The sequence below is a fragment of the Larus michahellis genome, chromosome 1 (genome assembly GCF_964199755.1).
Source record: "Larus michahellis chromosome 1, bLarMic1.1, whole genome shotgun sequence".
Taxonomy (NCBI): Eukaryota; Metazoa; Chordata; class Aves; order Charadriiformes; family Laridae; genus Larus; species Larus michahellis.
In genome coordinates, this window is record NC_133896.1 from 7,812,751 (window position 1) to 7,838,626 (window position 25,876).

The 25,876-nt window shown below is 48.7% G+C and overlaps 1 protein-coding gene across 1 annotated transcript in view; it reads right to left on the reverse strand.

Moving 5' to 3' along the window:
• Positions 1–7,107, reverse strand: part of CCDC3 (coiled-coil domain containing 3) — a 47,182-nt gene extending 40,075 nt beyond the window's left edge. The window contains exons 1-2 of the mRNA XM_074573303.1: positions 6,243–7,107; positions 5,017–5,191 (exon numbers count right to left, since the gene is read on the reverse strand). Coding sequence (XP_074429404.1) covers positions 5,017–5,191; positions 6,243–6,655 — 588 coding nt within the window. The 5' untranslated portion in view covers positions 6,656–7,107. The remainder of the gene's footprint in view (positions 1–5,016; positions 5,192–6,242) is intronic.
• Positions 7,108–25,876: the final 18,769 nt, after the last annotated feature.

Genomic DNA, 25,876 nt, shown 5'->3' on the forward strand with positions numbered 1-25,876 from the left:
ACCCTGCAGAAGGCCAAGTCACGGGGAGAAATTAGAGCCTCTAGATTTGCACAAAATGTTAAAACTCTGCAGGGGGGCAGGATTTCAATCCCAATCCACTGCGTCGCCCCCAGGCTTAGCAGCAGGCGCTGCGAGGCGGGGGGAAACCACAGCCATGATTCCCACCCCCCAGCTTGAGCAAGCAGAAAGCAACCCCCTGAGTGTCGGAAAGTGTCATTTAGCACTTAGCCGTAAGAAAAATTTGTCATGGGAAAGAGGCGTTGGCACATACGGATGCGCTCTGGGCCTTCAGGATTTTCCCGTTCCCCCTCTCCATCCCCGGAGGAGGATGCTGGCTGCACTGCCCAATGCTCATCCCCATCTCCCCCCAAAAAAGTCTGACCCCCTCAGTTTCTTTTTAAGCAAGAAAAGTCGGAAGGCTGCTCCCTAAAAGCACCAGCAGTGAAACACCAGCACCGCCGGCTGCACCGGAGAAGAACTGGACGGCGCACAGTGGTTTGTGAGCCATTTCAGGGGGATTGGGAGAAGCAGAGGGTAAAGGAGAGGAGGCGTCTGGGGTGGGTTTCCCGAGGCAGGGGTGAGCCGGAGGCTGCACGCCAGTCGGCACAGGACAGCCCGTCTTGTCCGTGCAGGAGGCTGTCAGACTTCACAAACTCTTTGATACGTCTGCAGGTCTTCCCTCAGGGGTCGACACGAAACGTGGGTAAAAACACAGAGCTTTTAAGAATTTTAATTAGGTTTTTATTACTTCTTAATTGTTCCTTTCTTTAATAAAAGCACCTTATTAAAAGAAATTGCTGTGACTTCAAGATTCCTTGGATAGGCAAATACAGCTCTTCTCCCAGGGGCAGAGGGTGGGAAGAATCGACTGAAACTGTGACTCCAAAGGGGAAAGAGAGCGTTCCTGTGCTATTATCTCCACCAACATCAGCTCTGGCACTGGGCCAAGCCTGGGACCCAGGTACCTGCAACGTGCCGCAAGAAGGGGCCCCTTGCTCTGCAAGAAGTTGCAGCCTCTCACAAACCCAGCTCCAGCCCCAAGCCTGGTGGGAACTCGGGGCTTCACCGAGAACCTTGTGGAAACCGCTGCGACAGCGAACCGCAGTAAAGCAGGAGGTCTGCAAACATCACTAAGGGGCTGTAAGAAAAGTCAGCATGGAGCCCAATTAATTACTGCCTCTGCAAAAGTGGAAGCCAAAATGCAAGTTCCAAAGCCATTTTGTAAGCCAAAATGCAATGCAACGACAGCCAGAGCTACCGTTGCTCTCCAGAGTGGCCAGAACGAGCACCTGAATGAATTTATGAGACCGTGGGGTTATTGGAAAACTATGGAAAGCAACGCCTGGCTCTCAGCCCAGGCTGCAAGGGGCCTAAAAATGCAGCTGGAATTAGCTTCCAGCGACAGCAGCAAGCCCAGGATGACAAATGTGTTATCCCCAACAAGATGTGCCTTGGGTCTGGCCTCCTTTCACCATGCACCATGGGGCTTTCTAAAGACTAAAAGGGTTTTCCCGTGATGGAAAAGGCAGGTTGTGCATCCCAGTGCACATCCCTTTGCTCTCTTTTGCATCATCAGACACATTTGCTGGGAGGAGGAGAAGGAGCTGTCAGGATTTTCCTCATTTCACCCATTGGGACAGCCCTGACAAGGCTGCCTGCATGGAATGAGCATGGCAGAGAGAAGAGGGTGAGCAGGAGGATAGCATGTCAGTAGTCACCTTTGGGTCACAGAATCACAGAATCACAGAATGACAGGCGTTGGAAGGACCTCTGGAGATCATCTCGTCCAACCCCCTGCCAGAGCAGGGTCACCCAGAGCAGGTTGCACAGGAACGCGTCCAGGCGGGGTTTTAATGTCTCCAGAGACAGAGACGCCACCACCTCTCTGGGCAGCCTGTGCCAGTGCTCTGCCACCCTCAAAGAAAAGAAGTTCCTTCTCATTTTTAGGTGGACCTTCCTATGTTCAAGTTTGTGCCCGTCACCTCTTGTCCTGTCCCTGGGCACCACTGAAAAGTGCCTGACCCCATCCTCCTGACACACACCCTTTAAGTATTTATAAACATTTATAAGATCCCCCCTCAGCCGTCTTTTTTCCAGACTGAAAAGACCCAAGTCCATCAGCCTTTCTTCATAAGAGAGGTGTTCCAGTCTCCTCATCATCTTGGTAGCCCTTTGCTGTCCCCTCTCCAGCAGTTCCCTGGCCTTCTTGATCTGGGGAGCCCAGAACTGGACACAGTACTGCAGAGTCCCCTGCTCCGTGGCCGGATCACACACAACCCGCAGAAGGGACCTCTCACTGGGAGCAGCATTACACGAGGGAAAAGAAGTTCATCCATCATGGGGCTCTCTCATCTTCTGGCTGAGCACCCCAGAGCTACAAACACAAATTATTCATTGCAACTGCACATGCTTCCAGCACCGAATTCTTCCTCAAACCGTCCACCCCAGAAATAGATCAAGAGTAGGGCACGGGGCCATGAGCAAATACAGGGATTCGAAAAGTCTTTTGGAATACGGGATCCAGCTGTAAACAGGAGGCTTCATCACTCCTTTATTCCAAACCTACCTAGGCACGCTGCTTTTTGACAGAGCCACTTTTCGCGATGTCCCTGCGCACAGATGTCCCAAGACCCCCAGGCAGAACGTTAGCTACTAACTCCTGGCACCAGACCTTCGCCCCAGCTGTCTTCTGCTCTGAGGATCTCAGCATCTCCACCTCTTCCCTCCAACTGCACAAAACATCCACGACAGATTTTAACTAGGAATTTATGTCAGGATGCAGCAGCTAGTGAGACCCCTGACTCCTCACTGCAGTGTGAGCCTCATCAGAAGACCCTTTTCTATGTTCTTACAGCTCGACACCATTGCAGATGTCCCCAGGCTCCCTAAGAGCCTCTTCTCCAAAAAGCTTCAAGAGTAATCCTCCGCGTGATGCCCACTTTTTGTGCCACAAAGCCAGCACACGCCACAGGTTTCAGCTCAGGCGCCAGCACGGGGCAGCTCAGCCGGGCGCGTTTGGAAATGGAAGTTGTTTTCACTGTGACGGGATGCAAGCAGAGGCGGCGGCAACTGGGAAAGTCACCATCGGATGCGACAAGGCAAAGAGAGGAGCAAAATGCTAGTAAGAGCTGCACCCCGGACAAGGGCACCTGCGTTGGGAAAAACTGGGGAACAAATTCCTAATACCGTGGCAGCCAGAAACGCCGTCCACTCCCCGGGCTGGGGCACACAGGCGCCGGGAGCCGGCGCTGGGCTGGGCAAACACAGATGCAGGAGCTGAATGGGAGCACAGTCAGCCCGAACTATTTTTAACTGGTGCAGAGGAAGCTTTTACTTTTCATTACGAAGGCGAGACAAAGTGTCCATCAGTTGTGCTGAATTAATTCACTCCACGGGTGGGTGTCGAAGTATGTAAAGCCCCCAGCCCCGCTCTGTGCCACCAGCAGCTCTAATCCCCCCCCTAATCTCCTCACAGCTGCAGGGGGTCAAAGAGCGCAACAGCTGAAATGCACTTTTGATACGTACGCTTTCGGTTGCCCCAGCTCACCCTGGGGGTTTCTGCCCTGTGATTTCCATTGAAGCTACATCTGCGAGATTCACCGCTGGCATAAACCAGCACCAACCCATCAAGATCCCCTACGTTTATCTTAGCACGGCTACAGGAACAGTGCAGAGGCATCACAAGCAGACACAGAGAGTTGGATCTGGTGGTCCCTTAATGCCACTTGGCTCCCCCGGAGCAAAATCGGGGGATTTGGCAGCGGCAGTGCTTTTACTTGCCAAATACGTTGCTTGGGGCACTGGGGAGCCTGCGGGCTGGCAGGGAGGAGGCAGGGCTGGGACTGGGGCTCGATGCCTCCCCCCCTTCTTGCCCAGCCAACAGTTACGTCTCTGCATTCTAATTGTAAGATGATTAATTTTCTCTTAAATATCAACGCCTGCTGCTCTCCCCAAATACATATTTGAACATCACCATTGTCCACTCCCTCCCCAATATATCAGCAGTGGGAAAACACTTGCCCAAGGGGCATCCCAAGGAGCCAGGGTTGTGTCACTAGCCAGACGGCCACGCAGCAGCTCAAGCTCCGGACGCTGGCGGTGGGCCAGCTGGTGAAGGGAATGGGCTCAGCCAGCTACCGAGCTCCCTCCCTCCAGCTCCCAAACAAGCCACTAGTGCATCTGCTGCCCTACACAAACATCGTGCCTTGGATGAACCCACAGAAGACACAAGCGATAGCACACGTCCTGTCCATCCTGACCTAAAGAGACGCTTAAAAGCTTCTCGGCTACCGGTGGAAACCACTAGCCTCATAAAACAAGGTTTGGCGTTAAAACAGCTCTCCAAGTTCCACTTTTGCAAATACGTATGCACATCCAGAACATGCACACACATAACGGCAGGTTACTCCTTGCTGCCAAGGAAGTATTAATTTAAATCCTGCATTTATTACACACACTACAGCCCCATAAAAGGGCTCAGAAGCCACTAACAACAGGCATCATTGGACTTTCCATACTAATTACGTACTTTCTTAAGGGAGGATTGCCTAGAGGGTGAACTACTCGCTGTGGCCTCCCAGAGAGGAGAAAGAGGCATTTCATTCAGCTTCTTCAGAAGTAGGTGCCGGCGTCGCTCAGATGAACCATGCCCTCATCGCTCAGACGAACCGTGCCCTCAAGAGTCAATTTTTCCCCAGCTGCTACAAAGACAGCTTAGGGTGATTAGTTCAGAAGGAGATGTTTATGCTGTTGTGTGGAGTTAGGCAAGAATAATCCCTTACAGTCTGCCATGGCCCAGGCACTGCTCTCGCTACATGAGATCAACATGGAGGTACAAAAGCAAAGCTCTGCTCCTAAACATTTCACCTGAAGTTAAAGCATGGGGTCTGCATCCAGCAAAACGAGGGAAAATCAGGGACCCGCTGATCTGCATTCATATATATACATTTGCAAATGACATAGGACTGCCCGTGCCCACTCAGAAAACAAACGTTGGAGAGCAAATAAACCCCTTACCCGGTTGTCCTCTTGGATCTCCCAGTCACTGGAGAAGCTCAACACATGCTGCGCCTGAGAGCAGTTAGAAAACTGGAAAAGGCTGGCAAACATCCTTCTGTTCTCCTGTGTGTCTGGGAAAATCGCCTCCTGGAAGTTGACTCCGTGCGGCAGGAGGATGTAGTTCTCATCCATTCTGAAACACAAACGGCATGGACAGCCCACTGTGAGGCTGAACAGCACTTTCTCTCCCGCAGAAGTCACCCGTTGTACTTCAGCCTGGCTCAACAAGTGCCACCAAAGTCAGACAGACAGACCGACCTTTAGCTGGCACGTGGCGCTCGGTTCTCCTGGCACTTAGTTGCCACGGTGGCAATTTCCACCATGGAGGACTGGACCAGGCAGCAGCAATAAGGACCTGACAGGCTCGGGCCACCCTGCAGACATCAATGAATCCCCACGAATGAGGCAAATCTATATTTTGGCCCATGGTCCCTACTGAATTTGCATCGTATTGCCCTTGATCCCGGAGTTCAAGTAGTCCTTCAAGCAGTCAATAAATAACTTGTGTAAAACATGTTTAAAGCTACTGCCATGGACTGAGCACCAGACAGCATCAGACTGTGTTTCGTTACACACCCAGTTTAAGAATATACCAAGTATTTCGAAACAAGCCACTGAGTAGTATTTCGCAATGCTCTTGGATTGAAGGTCACGGCGATGGCTCTGTTCCCACATTGTGGTTTATTTTCTTATTCTTTCGATGAGCCCCAAGTCAGGATTTGCCTGGGACTTGGGAGAGCCGAGAGAAAGCTATCGGGTGAGTATTTGGGGATGGGTTTTAAGCTCCCATGCCAAACTTCAGCAAACAGGCACTGGCTTCTCTCCAGTTCCGTGACCGTCCCGCCGTAAAAACAAAAGCAGCAGCACCCGGGAGCTACTCAACAGCAGCTCCCCGTACATCTGCTGCCCGGCAAGGCTGGAATATTATGGGTTTGGAGTTGTTTTTTGTGGGTTTTGGTTTTTTTTTTTCTGCTCGATGAAACTGTGGGTGGACGAGCAAAGGAGAAGGCGCTGCCGGGAGAGCGGCAGCGGGACGGAGCCAACCCTCCCGGGCCGGGGCAGCCGCGCATCCCCTCGGGGATGCCCCGGAGCCGGGATGCCGACCCACACGCACCCTTCCCGGACTCCCTTCCTCGCCCCCCCCCCCCCAAAAAAAAAAAAACACCTCCCATGCCGGGACTCACCGGAGGAAGAAGAAATAAGCGTAGCCCTGCATGACGGTGTGCGAGTGGCAGGAGAAGTAGCCGAGGCCGGTGAGGTTGAGGCGGGAGCCGGCGGGCACCTCCAGCATGCTGCCCCACGCCTGGTCGCACAGCAGCTCGATCTCGGCCGAATAAAAGAGCCCCCCCGCTCCCTGCTGGGGGCCGGCGGCGGGGCCCCTCTGCCAGGGCAGGTAGTTGTAGGCGCCGTAGGGGTCGGGGTGAAGCGCCAGCACCCGGGCGTAGACGATGATCGCCGCCAGCTCGGCTCGGCAGCCTTCGCTGAGCGGTCGCCACTCGGCTGGCAGTTGGCAACCCCCCCCGCCGCTCGCCCGCCCCCCCAGCCCCAGCCACAAGCCCAGCACCAGCAGCGGCAGCAGCCGCGGCGGAGGCGGCATCGCGGGCGGCTCCGCGGCCGGGCCGGGGGCGCGCCGGGGCGGGCGGGCAGGGGAGGGCAGGGGAGGGCAGGGGAGGGGGGTGAAGGAGGTTGCGGATGGAGATGGGGATGGAGATGAGGAGGTGGGGGGAGGACGGCTCGGAGCCGCTGCGGACTGCTCCGGAGACTGCGGGGGCCGGGGGGGCAGTGGGAGAGGTGTAAAAGAGCCCGGGTGGAAAAAGCAGGGAGGCAGCGAGGCGGGGCTGCGAAGGGGCAAGGAGGAGAAATGGAGCGGGGGGGGGGTCAAAGGGGCAGGGAAGGGGGAGAAAGTGGAGGGTGCCAGGAGGCAGATACCCGACGGGCTGAGATCCAAGCAGGCAGCGGTGCAAACATGCAAAGGGTCGAGGGGCAGAGGGGCAGGGGGTGCACAGGGGCAGAGATGCGAAGGGAGCAGAGATGGAAAGGGGAGGGATGGGAAAAGGCAGAGATGCGAAGGGGGCAGAGAGGCAAAGGGGAGGGATGTAAATGAGAGAGGTGCAAAAGGGGAGGTGAAAAGGGAGGGATACAAAGGGGAGGGATGCAAAGGCAGAGTTGCAAAGAGGAGGGATGCAAAGGAAAGAGGTGGACAGGACGGAGAGTGCAAAGAGGCAAGATGTAGAAGAGCAGAGATGCGAAGGGCAAACGCACCCCGGGGTGGGGGCAGCTGCTGCCAGGCACCCCCGGGTCCCGAGTGGGCACTGGTGGCACCCAGGGCTTTGGGAAGTGAAGCGGTGGCTCGTAGGGCACTGGGAATGCGAGGGTCCCAGTGGAGCAGGGGGCTGTGCACAGCTCCTGCTGGGAAAGAAGAGCCTGGGAAACTGAAGATGTGTGGGGCAGGAAAGCTTCTAGCCCCGCTCACCCACTTCTCCCATTTCAGATGAAGATGGAAAAAAAACTTGTAAGTGGAGTAGAGCAACTCTTCCCAGCAGCCTGCAATCGTTTTTCAAAATGCATCTGGTGATCAAGGTAAAATTAAAAAGCCATCTCTCAATACATTTTTGCTTCCCACCATTTCCAGAAACTGAACTGGCTGAGGCAGCTTTAGGCTTCTCCAGCTTTTTGGCAGATGGCTCAGACACTGACCCTGTCTCCTCATACAAAGTTCTCCTGAGGGTCCCCAGGGGCTCCGCACCATTCGCAACCAAAAATAGCCTTTTTCTATTTCAGTATCCTCCTTTTCCCACATCTGATCTTGCTGGCGATAACAGAGTCAGGAATGGGCATGGGACGCTTAAATCTTTTGTTAGAATATGAATATCATGGAGACACGGTCCCACTTAAATGTCTCCCTAGCTGTGATGGTTACTAAAAGTTTGATGGCATGTCCCAGCTGGTTCCTTTAATGTCATCCTCTGTCTGTCTGTATGTCTGTCTGTCTCCATCTGCCTCTCCACAAGGACTAGGAGCTCTTGGGAGTGGAAGGGGCCTTTTTGTTCCACGTTCGTGCTGTGCCCGGTTTAAGGGGGTCCTCATGCGTGACTGCCATTCAAAATAATGTGCAAAATAATGAATCATCAGTTAAATAATGCTGAGCCAAGTTCATGACAGTGAGACAAGACTTCTTCTGTGACAAGTGTCTCCCTCTGGAGTAGCTTCATCAGACTCAGTTGTGCGCTGAAGAGTTTAACAAAGGTAATATTCATATTTCCTGATGGCATGGTCCTACAACGTATTTCATCACAGCTTTGTACAAGAACAGCAAAGTTGGTTCTTGCTAAAACAGAAACAGATTTTGATTTTATTTTTTTTCCTAACAAAAGGTCCAGAATGACTGTTAGAGTTTTTCCAACTTTTTTTATAATCTATTTCTTGAAGATCAACAAATTGCTTCACAACTTTCAGGAAAGCTTAAAAGACCATCCTGAAAAGAATTTTTTGAAGAAAACATCCTCAGGAAATCCCAACAGACCAACAAGCTCAATATTTTTTTAGTGTTAACCATCAAGAAAAACTGCTTTTGCTTTGGTAAACTGAAGGGTCTAAACTGTGGTAGAGAAGGCTTCAGAGCCCCACTCAATAGTTTTTAGGTACATAAATAAGAACTTAGGAGAAAAACAAAGAACTGAGGCTGATGTTGACTTCAGACAAAACTGGGGCAGTCCTGGAGGCATTTTGTGCAATCTTGTGTACTTGGAGGCCTTGGTTTGAACCTCAGGTTTCTGTTGAGAAACCGTGCTTCAAGACGTTGGCAAAGATATGGGGGTCATGTGAAGAAAGAGAGAAGTGCCACAAGTGATGGGAGAGAAGTTCAGCCCATCCAAGGTGGTCTTTCCATGTACCTCCATGGCCTTTCTATGTGGTGTCAGAGCTTGGCAGCTTCAGAAACATGAATCTTGTGTAGGGTGTGGGGAGCAACATACAGGTATGTTATTACTCCTGAGGAGGTAGAGCTCCGAGAAGCTGATGAGGTGTTTGTAGCCACAGGTTGGTTGGGTTTGTCCTGGGAACCAAATTCTTAGCTTTTGTGAAACACAAATGTTATTTCTTCTACCTATATAGAATCATGGAATCATGGAATCATAGAACGTGTTGGGTTGGAAGGGACCCCTAAAGGTCATCTAGTCCAACCCCCCTGCAGTGAGCAGGGACATCTTTAACTAGATCAGGTTGCTCAGAGCCTCATCAAGCCTGGCCTTGAATGTCTCCAGGGATGGGGCCTCCACCACCTCTCTGGGCAACCTGTTCCACTGTCTCACCACCCTCATTGTAAAGAACACATATACAAGATTAGTACCTTCTGGGTAGAAAAGCCTCATATTTAAGCTTCATTTCTGTTACTGTGTGTTGCAAGTGAGTCACGGTCAACTGTCCTCAAACCATTTTGGAAATACCTAATCTAAGCTGTGATCTGTTCTGCTATTCCTCGCATTTCAGTTAGCCACCACGTAGCAGCTGGGAAGGAGGACAGGGGCAGCGCGGGCCCAAAACATACATGTGTCTTTCCTTCGTGTTACTGTTAATAGTCTAAATTAAACTGCTGATATTTGGCCAGAGCGTTTGAATCAGTGAGCCATCTCGGCAAACGCCCCAGCATTTGCTGGCATACTCTGGCTCTGGCTGATGCTCTCCAACTCTTTTTGGTGGTGATTACCCGAGTGTGGAAGCGAGTAATTAATGTTCTTTGGAATTTTTCTATCGCCCTGCAGAGTTGTCATGCTGGTGTTTTGAGGGTACAGTGGGAGTCCCTGGAGCTGACTTCAGAGCTGAATGAGCTGAAAGGAGGTCTTGGCCGTAACTCTGGAGCAGACACAGTAGGTAAGCAAGCCTGCACATAAAAATACCTCTCACTTGAAAGTGCCCCGTTTCCTTGTTCTCCTCCATTTATGTTTGCTGGTTCTGTACCCATTGTCGGTGGGTCGTCTTCTCCCGTGCCCTCTCCCTCCCCAGCCGAGACCTCTCCCTATCAGGAGCCTCTCCGGAGATTCATCACTGTCCCACCCCGACAAGCTAGTCCCTTGGGCTATTTGTTCTTTGAGTTCATTAGCAACTTTCAGATCGGTATTTTAGTAAAGAATTAGAACCACCTACATTCAGATCACAGTGAATAACACAATTTTGCTCTTAAATTTCTCTCCGCAGAAACACTGTCAATTTTCTTCTCTCTTCGCTCACTTCCAAGGTAATAAAAAGTAGCAGGAGCACCTGAATCCATTCCAGGAGCCCATTCTCTTCCAGCTCTGGATAACAAGGAATTAGTGACACGAAGTAAGGATTTAGAAACCCTCCCTGGAGACCGCATCCTTCAGATCTGTGTTTGCTGTTTCTCTGCAGGGATCCACCGGCTGATCTGAGACGTTCTTCAGTGCAGCGTGAATACTTTTGTGCTGTGAACTCAGCATGGGTCTCACGAGTGCTGTAGCCAAAACCAGCTAATCAAAGGAGCACCAATAGAGCCAATTACCGCTCAGGCCGCGCTTTCAGCCACTCATGCATGTGCCACAGTTATTCATTCACTTCCTCCGCTTAGATAGTCTTGTAGACTTTGAGACAGGCTTGTGGTTTTCCCAGGCAGGAGCTCTTCCTTTTCTTCCACACATCTTTACAGATATTTAAACCAAAGCTTTCTCCCTCCGGGCTGTGTCATTTTCGTTGCCGTTTCTGTGGCGATGCGGGTGATTTAAGCCTTTTAATAAAACATAGCTCTGCTCCATCTCTCTCTTTGCCTTTAAAGTATGGACAGAGTTGAGTGTTAGTCCAGGTATCAAACAAGAGAGCATGGTGCTTGGGGTCTGGCTGCCTTTCTGATGGGTGTAGGTGATCTGAAACCTCAGCCCAGCTGTCTTTTATTTATATATCCGCAGTGATTCCTTTGTAGTCCAGGGTACAAAATATCAAACCCAGACTTCTTCCCCCCTGCCCACCCCTCTTTAAACTGGGTGACCTACAAAGACGAATATTTGGCTGCGTTAGTCTCCCCACAGGAAGAGGTATTTTCGTTATCTGCTTCTCTAATTTGAGTAATTCTTCTCGTAGTTCGACATTTCATCCGCCATATTTAACTATTTTTGTACCAATGGATGGGCTGGGTGATTCCTATTTAAAATCAGTAGTTCTTTTTGTTTCTTTCTTTCTTTTGAAGAGTAATCAGGACCATGAAGAAACAGGATCTGTCTTTGGGGATCAGCTGGGAATATGCTGCTGTCTCAAAGAGTTTGCAAAAATTTACTCACGCACAGCAGTAAAAAGACTTCAATGCCATTTAGACTTTGAATGGAAAAGTGCGTAGAAGGATCAAAGAGTTGGTACGGATGGAGACCTTTGCCTACACCTTCATTTTATCTTTCTGCCCTTTCTTGGCCCTTTGGCCTTTACCCTTCCCCACTGTCCATCTTCCCCATCCTGCCCTCACTGTGTCCACAGAGTCCTGCTCTCCTCTCCCTCTGTCCCTGATCTCTGACAAATCTCACCAATTTAAATGCAGTTTCCTTTGGAAATGGCCCTCTGTCCTGTTAACTGTGTCCTCCTACCCAAGCTCCCATCTCAGCCTGGCTCCCTGACATCTGGGCATATCTAGCCCTCGTCTCAGGGACACTGTGGCTGAAGGGGAAGAGTTACTCTCATTCCAAGTGACCCTTTTTCCCTTTCTCAGTCACTAGTACTATCACCTCCTCTTATCCGTCACTTGGTCTTACAACCTGGATGTCATCCTCACCTTAGACTTTCCTCTCTGTTGTCAAGGTTGTGTAGACACTTTGCCCACAGCTTCTCCCAGAGATGGCCTTTCCCACCATTTACACAACCAAGATGCGAGGCTCTTTCCTGTTTTTTTCCATGTCTTGAGTCCTATAGCATCTTTTCCCAGGCAGACCCGGCCTTGGCCCACCACTGTCCACCCAACTTGTTGCTGCACACACTGTTTTTTTAGCTCATCACTACCGAGCACATTCATCACCCATCTTTTCCCTGGGCTCCCCTGGCTACCAGAACCCACCCCTTGCATCGTGCCAGGCTCTTACAGAAGAGCTCTGAGGCAAGGACCTCCTCAGCTCCGCACTTCTGCATCATCTGGTTTGTGACCCATGATGGCAGGTCCAAGAATAAGAATAACAACAATGTGCAAGCTGATTCCAGCTCAAGTCAGCAGAGGCCAGAAGTTGCTGCGCTCAGAAGTCTGTTCATAAATCAATGTGAAATGCGCTGTCTGAGCGTAGCTCCCAGTAGACGCACATCTGCATAACACATACCACTGACACAACTGGCGATGGGAAAAATATCTAAACATATCATTCCCACAGCTGTGGAGGAATGAATAAAGATGTCTAATTCCCCTGTCCCTGGGGTGAACCCTGGTCCAGGTAAATGCACTTCTTGTAAATCAGAGGTTTTAAAGGCAGAGGGACCGTTAGGAAAGTCTAATCTGACCACACTGGCTAGAAGATGTCACCCAGGGATTCCTGTGTCAAGTTCATAACTGAATTTATAAGAAGAAAGCAGAAGAAAGGCATTCAATCCTCGCTTTAAGATCTCAGATGGCAGAAAAGCAAGCTCGTCCCTTGGTGAGTTGTTCCAATGCTAAAATCTTATGCTTTTTCCCATTCTAGATTTGCCCAGCTTCAGCTCCCATCCATGGGATCATGTTTTGCTGTTGTCTCCTGCTTGAAAAAAAACTACCTCTTGTTAGAAATACTCACCCAGTTTTTGCACTTATAAGCCACTAATCAAGCACTCCCTTGAATAAACTGAATACAAACAGTTTCTTTTACTCAGTGGCAGGATGACCAGACTATCAGCTGTAGCTTGATTTTCCCAGATTTCCAACATCCTTTTCTCATACAGAGACCAGAGACGAACTCTGGATTCTAGAGACTGGTCTCCAAAGAGCCAGGAAGAGGGTAGCACCACCATTCCTATTTGGTTTTCTGCTCCTTGATCCATCAACCACATTTATTCTGCTAGCCAGCATTACACATGTATGGAACAACTTCCATTGGTCATTCCTGAAGAAAAATTGTACTGGCAAAGTACAATTTGCACTTCAATCCTAGTTTGGTCAAGTGAAGGCAATTCTGTCCTGGTTTTGGGCCAGAGCAATGATCCCTCCTGCACCCACACACTCACAGTGGGTCTCTTCAGCTGCAGGATGACAGGGGAGTGATGAAGAAAGTGATGCTGGATGCGTCTGAGTCCTAATGAAACAGTGATATTGTAGGACTTTGGCTTCTTGTCTGGAAATAAAAAGGCGGAGATGTGAAATGTTTTGCCTTTGCTTTAATAGCTCAAGTTGTTTTTTTTATTTATATAAAAAACACCATACATTTTTGAAGAATTGAATCTGTTTTAATTTTTGAATCGTAGCTGGAGGTAACATGACACAGACATCTTTTAAAGTGAATTCAGTGCTGCTAAACGGTACCGGATTTCCAGGGGTGACTTCTCTCTGTGCCCCCGGCAGAAGAGCAGCAGGACAAACCTTCTGGGGAAGGGGATGCCTTTCAAAAGGACCAAGACACTCCCAAACCAAAGCCTGCTCTGTCTTTGCTGAGTGCAGAGATGATGTGCAGGTAGATGAAGCAGAGGCAAGTCATCGGAGACAACATCTCTCCCTGTGCAGCCTTCCAGTCTGCAGGAACCACCTTACCCTTCCTTCATCACTCAGAACCCAGCATCTGACCTCAGAGGATCTCGTGTAGAGCCCATAAGGTAATGAGAACCATCACTTTCATGCTACTGCTGATCAAGCAGGAATGGGCACGCACGTCCAGAGGGTTGCACGGCCCTGATTTGGGATGAGCCCGTACAGATCAACCTTGCTTCTTGCAGTTTGCCTGGATAAAACAAAAAAGCAGAGGCATCTATAATGAGAGCTCTTGGCACAACATATAGTTAATGCAATTGAACTCACACTCTGCTCAGTTTTCGCAACTGGGTTCTTATTCTGATGAGTTAATTCCCTTTGATGTCCCTTCTCTCCCTCCCCTGCTTTCGTTGAGTCTAAAATAACCCGACTGTCCATCTTGCTTATGGAATTACTGAACTTTTAAGAGAACACAAAGTGCTCTCACATGAGGATTTGGGATTAAACCTCTCTTGTTTATGTTAAACATAACATCTTAATTCTTCCACTGCTGGAGGGCAAATGAGTCTCCACAAACCCAAAGAAATCTGCTTTCAAGCCCTATAGCAAAGGTCAGTGTGATTTGTTTCTCATTACAGATGTTCTTTCCAGTAAAGTTGTCTCATGGTATATGACAGTTCTCTTACAAAACAACTTTATGCAATTTAAAGAATTTTAGTTAAATATTTTCCACGGTAAGGCAACATATGATTAATTTTCAGCACATTTCTCTTCTCTCAAACTGCACTAACCAGTGGAATATCTGACTTTTTTCAAGGGATGTAGCGAGGAACACAACTGCCTGCATCCCTTCCTCATCCAACTCACAAGGAGCTTTGTATTTGGAGGAGGGAATCCCGCTGAAGCCGTTAGTTCCTCGAATTGGGTTTGCCTCCAGCCTTCTGGCTCTGGGAGTACATGTACGTTCTGTACAGATGTGCGTGCACATCTGGAGGGGCAGACCTGTGGGAAATAGGGGCAAGGCAGCGCAGATTACTGAGTGGTAGATTACTGTAGATTACTACAGGGGTGAGAAACACCCCTCCACCCTATAAAGTCCCCGAGATGAAGGGAATACAAACAAGGTGAGGGATGAGGTAGATGCAGCAATGCAGAGCCCAAGAGACAAAATGAAGACAGTGGGGAAAAGGCAGAGGAATTAAGAGGAAAGGCAGGAAAAGAACCAGGACAGGAGAGAAGGGACAGTGATGGAAGTACCTGGTCAAGGAAAATTTTAGGCAAGGAATGAAGGAGTTAATAAGTTTGCAATTTAACTTATTGAACATCATACGGTAAAACTATTGAAATAGGACAAGAAAGGAAAAAAGGAGCAAGCAGAATCCTAAGCTTTTTTTTCTTTTTGAGTGAGCACTGATTGGAGGTGTCTGGTATAAACACCATCAGAGACCCCTGTGTTTCCCTACAGGAGCTGTCAGCCCTTCTGTAAAACCAGCTTTCACTCAGCAGTCTCACACCGCCCAGCTTTATTGCCCCTTGTCCTGCAGAAAGCTGGGCTTCGCTTGAGCCTCTTGGCTGGTCCCCACGCTCCTGACCTGCCTGAAGCAGGAGAGCTGCTCTCCTTCATCTGGTCGCCTTCCCCACCACGGTCCTGCCATCATTCCCACTTTTATCTCATGAGCATCCCTTCATCTACTTCCATTTCTGGGCCATTTAAATGAAGTACCAAGAGAAGGAGAGGGATAGGATTCCTTGTTTTAAGCTGTGTCCTTGACAGTGCGGGGTCACAGCCTTCCCACCGACAGCCATCAACATGCACATGAGATGTGCTTGCTCCCCACGAGCTACCTATTCCCCAACCAAACCTCACAAAATGACTCAGTTCCCTGCTCCGTTAGCCTGTGGGCTCTGTATTTTTCTGTGTCTTGAGTAGGTCTGGTTCTTCTATGGCATGCTTTTGAATAGGGCTTTCCAGGTCTTTGACACAGACGCAGTGTTCACAGAGCAGATGACATGAAAGCACATCCCCCCCTGCCATTGTGCAGGAGGTTTATTTGGATTTTAGAAATTGCCCTCAGCAAAGGATAAAAAACCTGCACTTAACCCAGTGAGTTAACCCAAGCACGTGGCCAAGGTAGTGAAATGGGCTCTGATCCAGCTCCCCCACCAGAAGTTGCTTCCTCCTCTCACGGCAATCAGCTGGCTCATTGCTGAGGAAAACTGAGTCCTCCTGACTCGGGCGAATTTCTTCCCCCAGGAGCTGGGTTAGCAATGCCACCAATGAGGGATTCACTTGAATGCCGGCAATGAGGGCCATGCTGCTGATGGGTAAATGTTGGTCATTTAGTCCTTCTCCTGATTCCTTCTCCCAAACTGGGGCTGTTTAGCCTGGCGAAGAGAAGACTGAGAGGGGATCTTATCAGTGCTTATAAATATCTAAAGGGCGGATATCAGAAGATGGGGCCAGACTCTTTTCAGTGGTGCCCAGCGACAGGATAAGTGTCAACGGGCACAAGCTGGAACACAGGAAATTCCATCTCAACATGAGAAAAAACTTCTTTCCTTTGAGGGTGGCAGAGCCCTGGCACAGGCTGCCCAGAGAGGTGGTGGAGTCTCCTTCTCTGGAGACATTCAAACCCCGCCTGGACGCGTTCCTGTGCAACCTGCTCTGGGTGACCCTGCTCTGGCAGGGGGTTGGACTAGATGGTCTCCGAAGGCCCCTTCCAACCCCAACCGTTCTGTGATTCTGTGATTCTTTGGCAATGAGATGCTCCGCCACACCATCCCTGTTGCCAAGGAGGAAACACCTCTACCTCTAAACCTGCCTTTGCTGAGTGAAATGCATCCATGCAACTTGCTGATAACCCATCGGGAGAGGCTGACTGCTACACTGCTGAGCAGTAGATCGGTGCATTTGCACAGACACAGCAGCCAGCACAAGGTCATATGTCAAGGCCAGGACAGCTGTCCCCTGGCCACCAATTCAGGGGTTGACGACACACATACAAAGCAGGTGGTGTTGGAGCCAGCGAAGGCTACAAAATCCAGCTCCAGCAGCAGCCTAAGCAAATGATTTACTGGATTATATTGCCTGTCAGCTAAGCTGCCTGGCTCCTCCTTGGATTGCATTAACTGTTCAGGCTGAAACATCGCATTTTGCATGTTTATCTTGGGTAGATTTCTGTGGAAAATATTTCAATGGTTTCTTCACCAGGGAAGGCTAAAGAGCAATGTCTTGTTTCGCTTGAATTGAAGACTGTGTTCTTATGAGTAGAGGCAAGATCTTCATATCTGTCTGAATGGTGAGGACGGAGAAGGAGATTAACTGGAAGGATAAGATTTGGGGACCAAAAAGCCAAGCCTGGTAGATCACATAGGTACCAGCTTCTTAGCGTACAAAGGGAGACATAATGGCTTCAAACTCGAAGGGGGTAGATTTAGCTTGGATATCAGGAAGAAATTTTTCGCTATGAGGGTGGTGAGACGCTGGAACAGGTTGCCCAGGAAAGTTGTGAATGCCCCATCCCTGGAGGTGTTCAAGGCCAGGCTGGATGGGGCTTTGAGCAGCCTGGTCTAGTGGGAGGTGTCCCTGCCCATGGCAGGGGGGTTGGAACTAGATGATCTTTAAGGTTCCTTCCAGCCTAAACCATTCTATGATGATGATGATGATGATTTGCATCTGTGTGCATGTAGCGCTTGTTGAGACACCGGGGAAGACCTGGTCTTACCATCGCGAATGCAACAGTTAGAGAAGAGCTGCCTTCTGCAGACACCCTGCTAAAAACCCTGCCATGCAGAGGCTCCCTGGAGCTGGGCACAGGCATGGCCTAAGGTCTTGTAGGAGCCTGAAACACTTAGGAGGGGCTTTCACAACGCAGACGGCCCAAAGGAATTGTCCTCACTACTTGGAGGGCCACTGGAGTTACTGGGAATAAGAGTACAAAGTCACTTGCACCCCTCCATCCTCTGGCTGTGAGTTTGCTGCTGAGGCCCAGCTCCGAGCCTTGTCTGCTGCACAGGTGACAACATAACCATAAGGGGAAGGAAAATATCTCTTTCACAGAGATGTATGTTAATCTCCAGGTCTGATTAAATATATCCCAGCTGCTAGGAACAGCTGTGAAAGATTTTTTTTTTCTTTGCCTTTTTCAAGGGTGATGCATTCCTCCTCTTCACCATCCCCTCCTGAAGGAGGGAAGAAGAGCGTCTGATAAAAGCCTTGCTCCAGGGCAAGAAAAGATCCAAACTGCAGCTTTGCATAAATCTGTCACTTTGATTCCCCCGAGACCAACTGCAAACTTGAAAAATGGCTTAGTGAAGCAGGCACAGGTGTTAACTCCTCTTTTTTTAATTGGCTAAAAAAAAAAATAAGGAGAAAAAGTTGCTGGGAACAGCCCCCAGAACATGATTTCTTTCACTCAGCTTTAAGCTTCGTTAGCTCTTCCAGGACTATCTCTGTGTTGATAAAAATCTTATTTCTAAACCAGAGAGGAAATGGGGAAATTGTCCCGTATCAGTATCTGCTGCAAAATCCACATTAACCACCCTTTGCTGCTGCTGCTGTTTTATTCTCTCCCTGGAACAATTTCTGAGGGGGTTTTTGCTCTCGCTCTCACTTTTAAATGCTAAGGCATCAAAGATTTGATGGGTTTGGCTCGGGGGTGGGAGGGCAGCCTCTGAGGAGCCTCAGTGATGTCTTTCACCCCAAGGTCAGCTTTGTATCCTGCATTAAATTTGCCTCTTTTACTCGAAACAAAGAAACACTGTTGTTACAAACACTTCTCCTCTCCTCAATCCGGGCACTTTCATCCCCAAACACTTCAGCAACAAGGGACCAGATTTCGCTCCGTCGAGCGGAGGCGGCTGGGGGGGCTTAGTTCATCTTTTCTGGGGCCCAACACGAGGATGCCCTGGTCACATCCCAGGAGGACCAACAGCACTGAGAAACCCTGGAGGCAGAGGCTGCCCAAAAACGGGTGGAAAGAAGGTGAACCACCTGCTTCAGGGCCCCCCATGGTGGCAGGGACGGCACAGGCACCCCTTGCCCTGCCTGAGGGTCCTCTCGCCCCTGAGCACCCCACGCAGACCCCGGCTGGCTGCAGCCCAGCTCCACACCCCTACCTTTGTCCGTTAATCTTTCGTACTGTCATTAAGCAGGAGAGGTTTTTGTGAAGGCTCCGTTGTAAAGAAGGAAATTGCTTTTGCCACCGCAGTCCCAAGGGCTGTACATTTCTCAGGCAGTTAGACCTTTATCAGGCTGTACGCTGCAGAGATAAGGTTTGTTCAATGTGTGTTGGCTGACACAGACTGACACAGACGTATGGCTTAAATAATGTAAGTGAAATCCTTTGAAGTCCTTTTTTTTTCCTTTTGGGGCTGTGTTTCTGTTTGTTTGTGTGTTTTAAGTCCTTGCCCAGGTCATTGGTGAAACTATAATTGCAGTAAATGAAGTGAAAATGTTTAGGACTGTGCTGGGTACCACTAGTCACAGTGTTGGGTACCACTAGTCACAGTGTTGGTACCACCAGTCACAGTGTTGGGTACCACTAGTCACAGTGTCTAAGCCTGGCGAGCTGCACGATGGCCTTGGTGACCAATTCTCTCCTATGACTGTCTCAGGAGCACGACCTGATGGGACTGGAGAGCCCACCAGACTGTTCACCGCTTTCTCACACCCAAGGACTCACGGTGCTGAGCCAGGAGACCTGGCTCTCGCTCCGCCACTGGGAGAAGCTGCCCACACCAGAGCAGCTAGAATCCTACTCAGGTGTATTCTGAGAGTATATGGAAAATGATTTACCTACCGAGGCAGTTTTGCATTTCAGTGCTACGCTGCTTGTGCTGGTAGCCAAATTAATAATAGAGTTTGGCCAAGTTCTGCATAGGTTGAAACCTGACTTTTGGCTCAGCTTCTGCCTGACAAAGAGCAAGATTTAAGTGTTCCCGTCAGCAGCTTTTTTTCTAGGGCTGTCGTTCCCATTCCAGCAAACAAGCTGTGGGTGGCTTGCCTCCAGATTGAGGGTACCTGTGGGTCTTGGGAGTTGTGGCAGGTGGGTGACATGGCGTTGGATTTAAACAGGTGAAAAGTCAGAATTCATGAGATTTTTGCAGGCCATGCAGTTAATTCGTAATGACAGAGCTAGCATGAATTCCACCACTGCGGTACATGGCTGTGCCTGGGGACACACGGAAGTTCAAGCTACTGCACAGCTCTGCCCGTTGCGTGATGACTGATGGATCACACTGCAGCATACCAAGAGTTGTGCTGAATTGTGCTCGGAGTTTCTCATTTCAACAATCTACCAACTCTCACTGAAGTCAATGGGAGGCCGAAACTGAGGTTTTTAATGTGAGCTGGGTTGGCTGATGAAAACCAACATTGTTTGAGATCATCTCTCTTACTTCCTCCCTCTGAGAATCAAGAAATTTACTATGAACAAGTGCTATCATATGTAGATATGATGAATATATGATATGACTAACACTCCACAGTTCAGACCAGAGTTCAGATCTCTCTTAAGCAAAAGACCTTTTACTATCCAATATCCAGAAGTGACAGAAGACAATTCCCTGAGAGGAGTTCTTGGTTCTCAAAACCACTTCCCTCTTGATTCATGTTTCCTTTATGACATTTGAGGAAGCAATGAGTCCTGCATGGATTGGAAATTGCAGAACGTTTTCTGAAAGGCAACAGAAATACACTGAAAGACAGGAAAACCAAGCTGGGCCAGCAGGTAGGGACTTGGACTTGGAACATCGGGGTGTAATTCCCTTTGCTGCCACTGGCTTCCTGTGACACCTTGGGCGAGTCACCAAAGACCAAGTAGTTAAAAATATGAGTCCTAGTCCCTTCGTATCCCAAATTCCCATTTGTAAACTCGGGATAACACCATCCCATGTGTATCAGCCCCCTCCCTGGGGTACGACAATACTACAGTAAGGGGGACTACATGAATAAAGCTCATCTGGTTTGTTGCAGGGAAGACTACTGCCAAAGAACCTACAACTAACAAGGCGAGGAAAAGAAATACAGCAGTGAAATGTTCAGAACTGCTAACTGTGTGTTTAAAGGTTTGGGAAAATGCCTGGAGCTGCGAGTAGGTGCCAGAGAAATTAATTATGATAATAAAACTTCTGGGAAGAGGTGTAAATGCTGGAATGATCAAATCATGCGTAATTATGAGGAACATTTTCAGTCTTCTTGGTAACGCGGAGCTGCAAGGAATGTGTGCGTTGCCTCCAGAAATGTTAGGGGCTGGGATGTCATTCTTTCAGAAACAAAACAGGCAAGAACCGAAAGGGGAAAAAAGAAAAAAAAAAAAAAAGAAGAAAAAAAAAGGCGGGGGGTGGGGAGAGAAAGAGATAATAAAAGCCAAACAAAACAAATGCCTCACAGGTCACGATGCAGCAGCCAGAGCTTTGAAAGGCAGCCAGGGGAAATTCCCTGAGAAGCTTCCCTCTGCTCAGGTAGGAATTCCTCGCCCCTAACCTTTCTTTGGGATCAGCTGAATCATGTTATATGGTCTTATTTTTCCCTCCAGCTGTACACCTCCAGCCTGCACACATCCGAGTGGATTCGCAGGGACAAACAAGCCTCTGCTCTTCCTTTCTTTCCTCAGGCCCTCGTGTTCACGGGTGGAGCTCCCTTTCCAATGTTAGCAGCTTCTGCTGAAGCTTCGTTGGTCTCAAAGGGTGGTGGGCAGAGCCCACAAGACCAGAAGTGCTTGCAGCAATAGGGCGCCATGCAATTGCTCCTTCACTGACATATTTAAGGGCAATGTTTGTCAAACTGCTGCTCATTACAAAAAATTATTTATAAAACCCCAGCCCCAACGGCAAGTTGGCAGCACAATTCCCTGAACCCTATAGAAACTCCGGGTCACCGGTGACTGTTTAAAGCAGCGGTGTTTCAAGATGAATTAATTGCCTCCTGGGTTTCCCCTGGCTCTGCAAGGCTTTTCCTGGACTCACACATACTGCCAGCTGCTGCACAGAAAGCCAGTGGGGAAAGATAGGGCTGGGAGAGGAGACACAGATGGGCCCTATCTAGCAAAGCTTTGGTTTCGTTGGCTTCTGAACATCACGATCTCTCCGTGCTGCAGCTCTTGTTGCGCTGCAGGCCATTGAAAAGAAATAATAATAAAAAAAAAATAAACCAAAACACATTGCAAGCCATGAAAATGAGGCTTTGATCTCGTTCTGCTGTTTGGGGGAAAGGCTGCAAACTCCGCCCTGCTGAAAGGCAGCAGTAGCTGAGCTTCTCAGAAACTCGCTCTGACGGGCTTCCTCCAAACTGCAACCTGGGTCCCCAGCCGCAGCTTGTGTTAGCCCTTTAAAGACAGCTTTGATACACAGCAGCGGGATCCCTGCACACACCAGTACAGAAGGTTTTCTTGATTCTTATCCCTCATAGAAGTGGCATGCAATTCTTATCCCTTATAGAAATGGCATGCAATTCTTTACGGAACAATTGCTTCGGTGTTATCACATGGCTGGTTCTCAACTGGGCACCCAGAACCCCTGACACAGTGAATGTTCAGCATCATCCCAGAGCACTGTCCTGGTGGATGCTCCCATCCCTCGGCAATATTTAAGCACCTTTAAATCAGGCCGTCTGCCTCCTCTCACTACTTAGGATTCAGAGCACTTTTCCTGGACACCCTGCAGAAGGATCCCTGGAGATCCCATGAAAGAAAGGAAATCTTTACGTTGTATTTTGTGTTTCTTGGCTCCGCAGTGATGCTATCATGTTATCTCCTGGATTGCTGACAACTTGGCATTAGTTCTCATTGGATTTCTTTGCTGGCTATATCTTGATGACTCAGATATGATTTATGCCTTTACTGACAAGTCCATCAATAGACAGTCTACCCCACTGAAACAAGACTACCCCTCAGAGGGATAGTTCTCAATATTTATAAGTGAGTCTGATCTAGAGATTCTCAAACCCAGTACTTTCAAAGAACACACCATGCCAGCAACTTCCATCTGTCAGCTGCAAAAGCCACCAGGGTGGTATGACAATCTGACTTGCCATCCTACTGCACCCCTTCCCAGTGGTTTACTGGGCTTAAAATACCCTGTCCCTTAAACACTGTGTATTTTTACCAAGGGTGTTAGAAGTTTACTGCGGTCTTTTCCAGAGATGACCGTATTTCAGCGAGGGGATGCTGTGGAGCATCATATTCTAGCGGGGTTCTCAACCTGCATTGCGAGAGTATCCAAACGCCCTTCAGAAACGCCTCCAGCAGTGTGCCTAGCATTTGCCAGACATATTTATTGCCTTTTTCTTTTCCACTCCCCACGTTAAAAGCTGTTCTTTGTCAGGGTCTTTTCTTCTTCATGTACTTTATATGATCAGCTCTCAATAAGTGCATCATTTAAGCTTCAGGATGAAACCTGGAAATAGCACTCAGACCCCTGGAGAGTTCATTCCTACAAACTAAAGATGCTTTCAGACCATTCTGCCTGATTGCATCCCGATACTGAATGATTCAAGAGAGCAATCCTTATTCACTTTTGCTGCTCTTTTGGTGAGAACCATGACAGCACAGCACAGGGGGGAGCGGGCTGTTTGGCTTTTTTTTATTATTTTTTGGTGGTTTTATCCCATTTTCCACCTCACTCTGCACCTAATTCTCAGATACGTTAGTTCAAGCTAGGAAGTAACTGCTCTGATTTCAAGTGAGATGGGGTTTACTCAGCTGGCTGCCTGCTTTGCTCAATTATTAATGTTGGAGAACTATTGATTTTACCTCCCTGAGCTCAGTGGTGAACAAGTGCTGAAAAATGGAAGTGGCAAGCAAAAGAACAAGGAGAAAATAGCACTTGCTTCCAACGTAGTTCAGTCACCTGAAATCCAAGTGGTCCATGAATTACGTTAACCTGTGAAAAGTCATTCCTTCAGGGGTTATTTTTTCCTTCTCAAATTCCTCTAGTTACTTTCACTCAACATATTCTTCGTTTCCCAGGTTCAAGGATGAGGTGTTTTGGGGTAATGGCTCTGGGCAAATGATAACTTCACATGAGCTGGCTGCAATCTAGGAAGCTCTTTGAGATTTGGTATGTAGATATCGCACTGAAATGCTTACAGGCAAAACAACTCACAAAACCGACGGGATATAGTAGCCCAGCTCTCACTCTCAAACAGTATCTTCCCCCCTCAATCCCAAAATGTACTGGCTACAGTCTCAGGTAGTCCAAAATCTTAGATGACGCCTTACTTTCAAACAATAAAGCAGAGAAAATGCCTCTTAAGAAGTTTACCTTCATGAGCTCTCCCCGCCCCAGCCTTAAGCTACCCCATAGTTCACAAATCCTACACAAAAATCCTCCAGGACCCTAAAGCACCCTCCACATGGTCTCTCTGCTCTGGGGCATGCTGCTGCTGCCAAAACCCAACGTGTCCAGCTGGAACTCCAGCAGCGGCTGTGTTAGAGCACAGCTTTGGCCTCGAGGAGGAACTACTGGAGCTGTTAAAGAGATTTGCACTAAATCCCCTCCCAGATCACAGCCTATAAACAGAAGGGGTGGTTTCAGATGGGAAGTTATCAGGTCAAGGAAAAATCTTTGTGGAAATCAGAACTGGCCACATATAGATCAATAAGGTTTTACCACGATATCAGGGCATGCCCCGTTCCTATAGTGATGCACTACAGAAAAAACTGCAAGTAGAAGGAATCCCTCAAATGTAAACGCTGTTGGGAACGGTGCCAGGTCTTAGTGATATCTGACCCTGCGCTTGGTTCAGCTTTTGTCACAGGTCCCTTTCCTGGGGAAGAATAGGCTAAACCAAAGCAATGAGGCTTGGACAGGGACTCTGTCATTTGAGCCGGACTCTGACATCGCAATGATATAAACACATAAGGTAAAAATAAATATGCCAAACTAATACCTTAAATGAGTATCCAAACCCATCGTCAAGAGCAGATCCCTAAAAATCATTAAATTTCCTTCCGTTTTCAGTGTCTTTTGCATAAATACCCCCCTTTTAATAGACAGAAGCTATGAGGTAATGCAATCAAACATAAGCCAGACTTCTCTTCCTCTGCGGTGCATGCAGTTGAGACCAGGTACCCCTTCTCCTTTGTACCCTCTAACCCAAAGGCCAGCCAGAAGGATCAGGGAGCCAGGGAGAAAGGAAAGAGATTAGAAGAAATGACTGCCAGTGAAACGGTGAGCACCATAGGAATGACTGCAAAGAAGCTGCCTGGGGTCCCATTCGGGTCTCCACCGTGTCCTGCGCAGCTCTGTCCACCTTGGGGGAACTTAGCAAAAAGAAATAACCACATACGTTTACCTCCTGTACACTATATTCCCCAATAATCTACTCAAAGAAAACAATATTTCTTTAAACAAGAAAGCAAGGGAACAAGTAAGAGAAGCGGGGCCGGGAACAAAACACATATAAAGCAAGCATCATCTTTGAGGCTACAACCTATGGGTTAATAAGATCTCTTAATAGGTTGTTTCTCTGTCCTCACAGAATTCAGCATGTCTAGAAACACATTTTTTATAGCTGGTTTCCTATAACATCAGCTTGTTCTCATCTCTGTAACTAGCTTATTGCAGCTATGATAATAATTGATCAACTTGTAAACCTGATTATAAAGTCTGGTCCCTCATCTGCTTTGTTTCTTGGTTGGCTCTCGCTTTTGAAAGCAGCGAGGATTTAGAGTGGTGGCTGTCTGCGGCATCCATCCCCTTCCTGGCTTGCCATTTACGCTGCCTGGTTCGGATAGCACAGTCTGGCTCCCGTGGAGCTGCTGAGTATGTCTGGATATAGAGCCTCCAGCCATTAACCCCACCTGGATCTGGTCCTAGCTGAAAAGAGAATATCAAAGTGGTGGAAGGAGTCAGAAAGGCTGGCAGAAGGGATGAAATGCCTCTGTATTGTATTCCAGCATCCTGCAGTCCTCATGGGTCACACTTGTGAGACACTGAACTGCACAGAAGTGGATGCCCTTCAAACAGCCCTCTGGATTTGATAGTTACGATGCTGCACAGGGCACCTGAAGGCCAAAGACAGACAATATATTAAGTAGGAGATAGCTGAGAGGGATCACTTGCTTCTGGGGACTTCCATAGGCTGTCCCTGGAGAAATCCAGTCTGAATCAGCCCCACTAGAGTTGACAGGCAGAAAGAGGATTCAACAAAGGGTTTGACATCTGGATATCAGTCTGCATCTCATC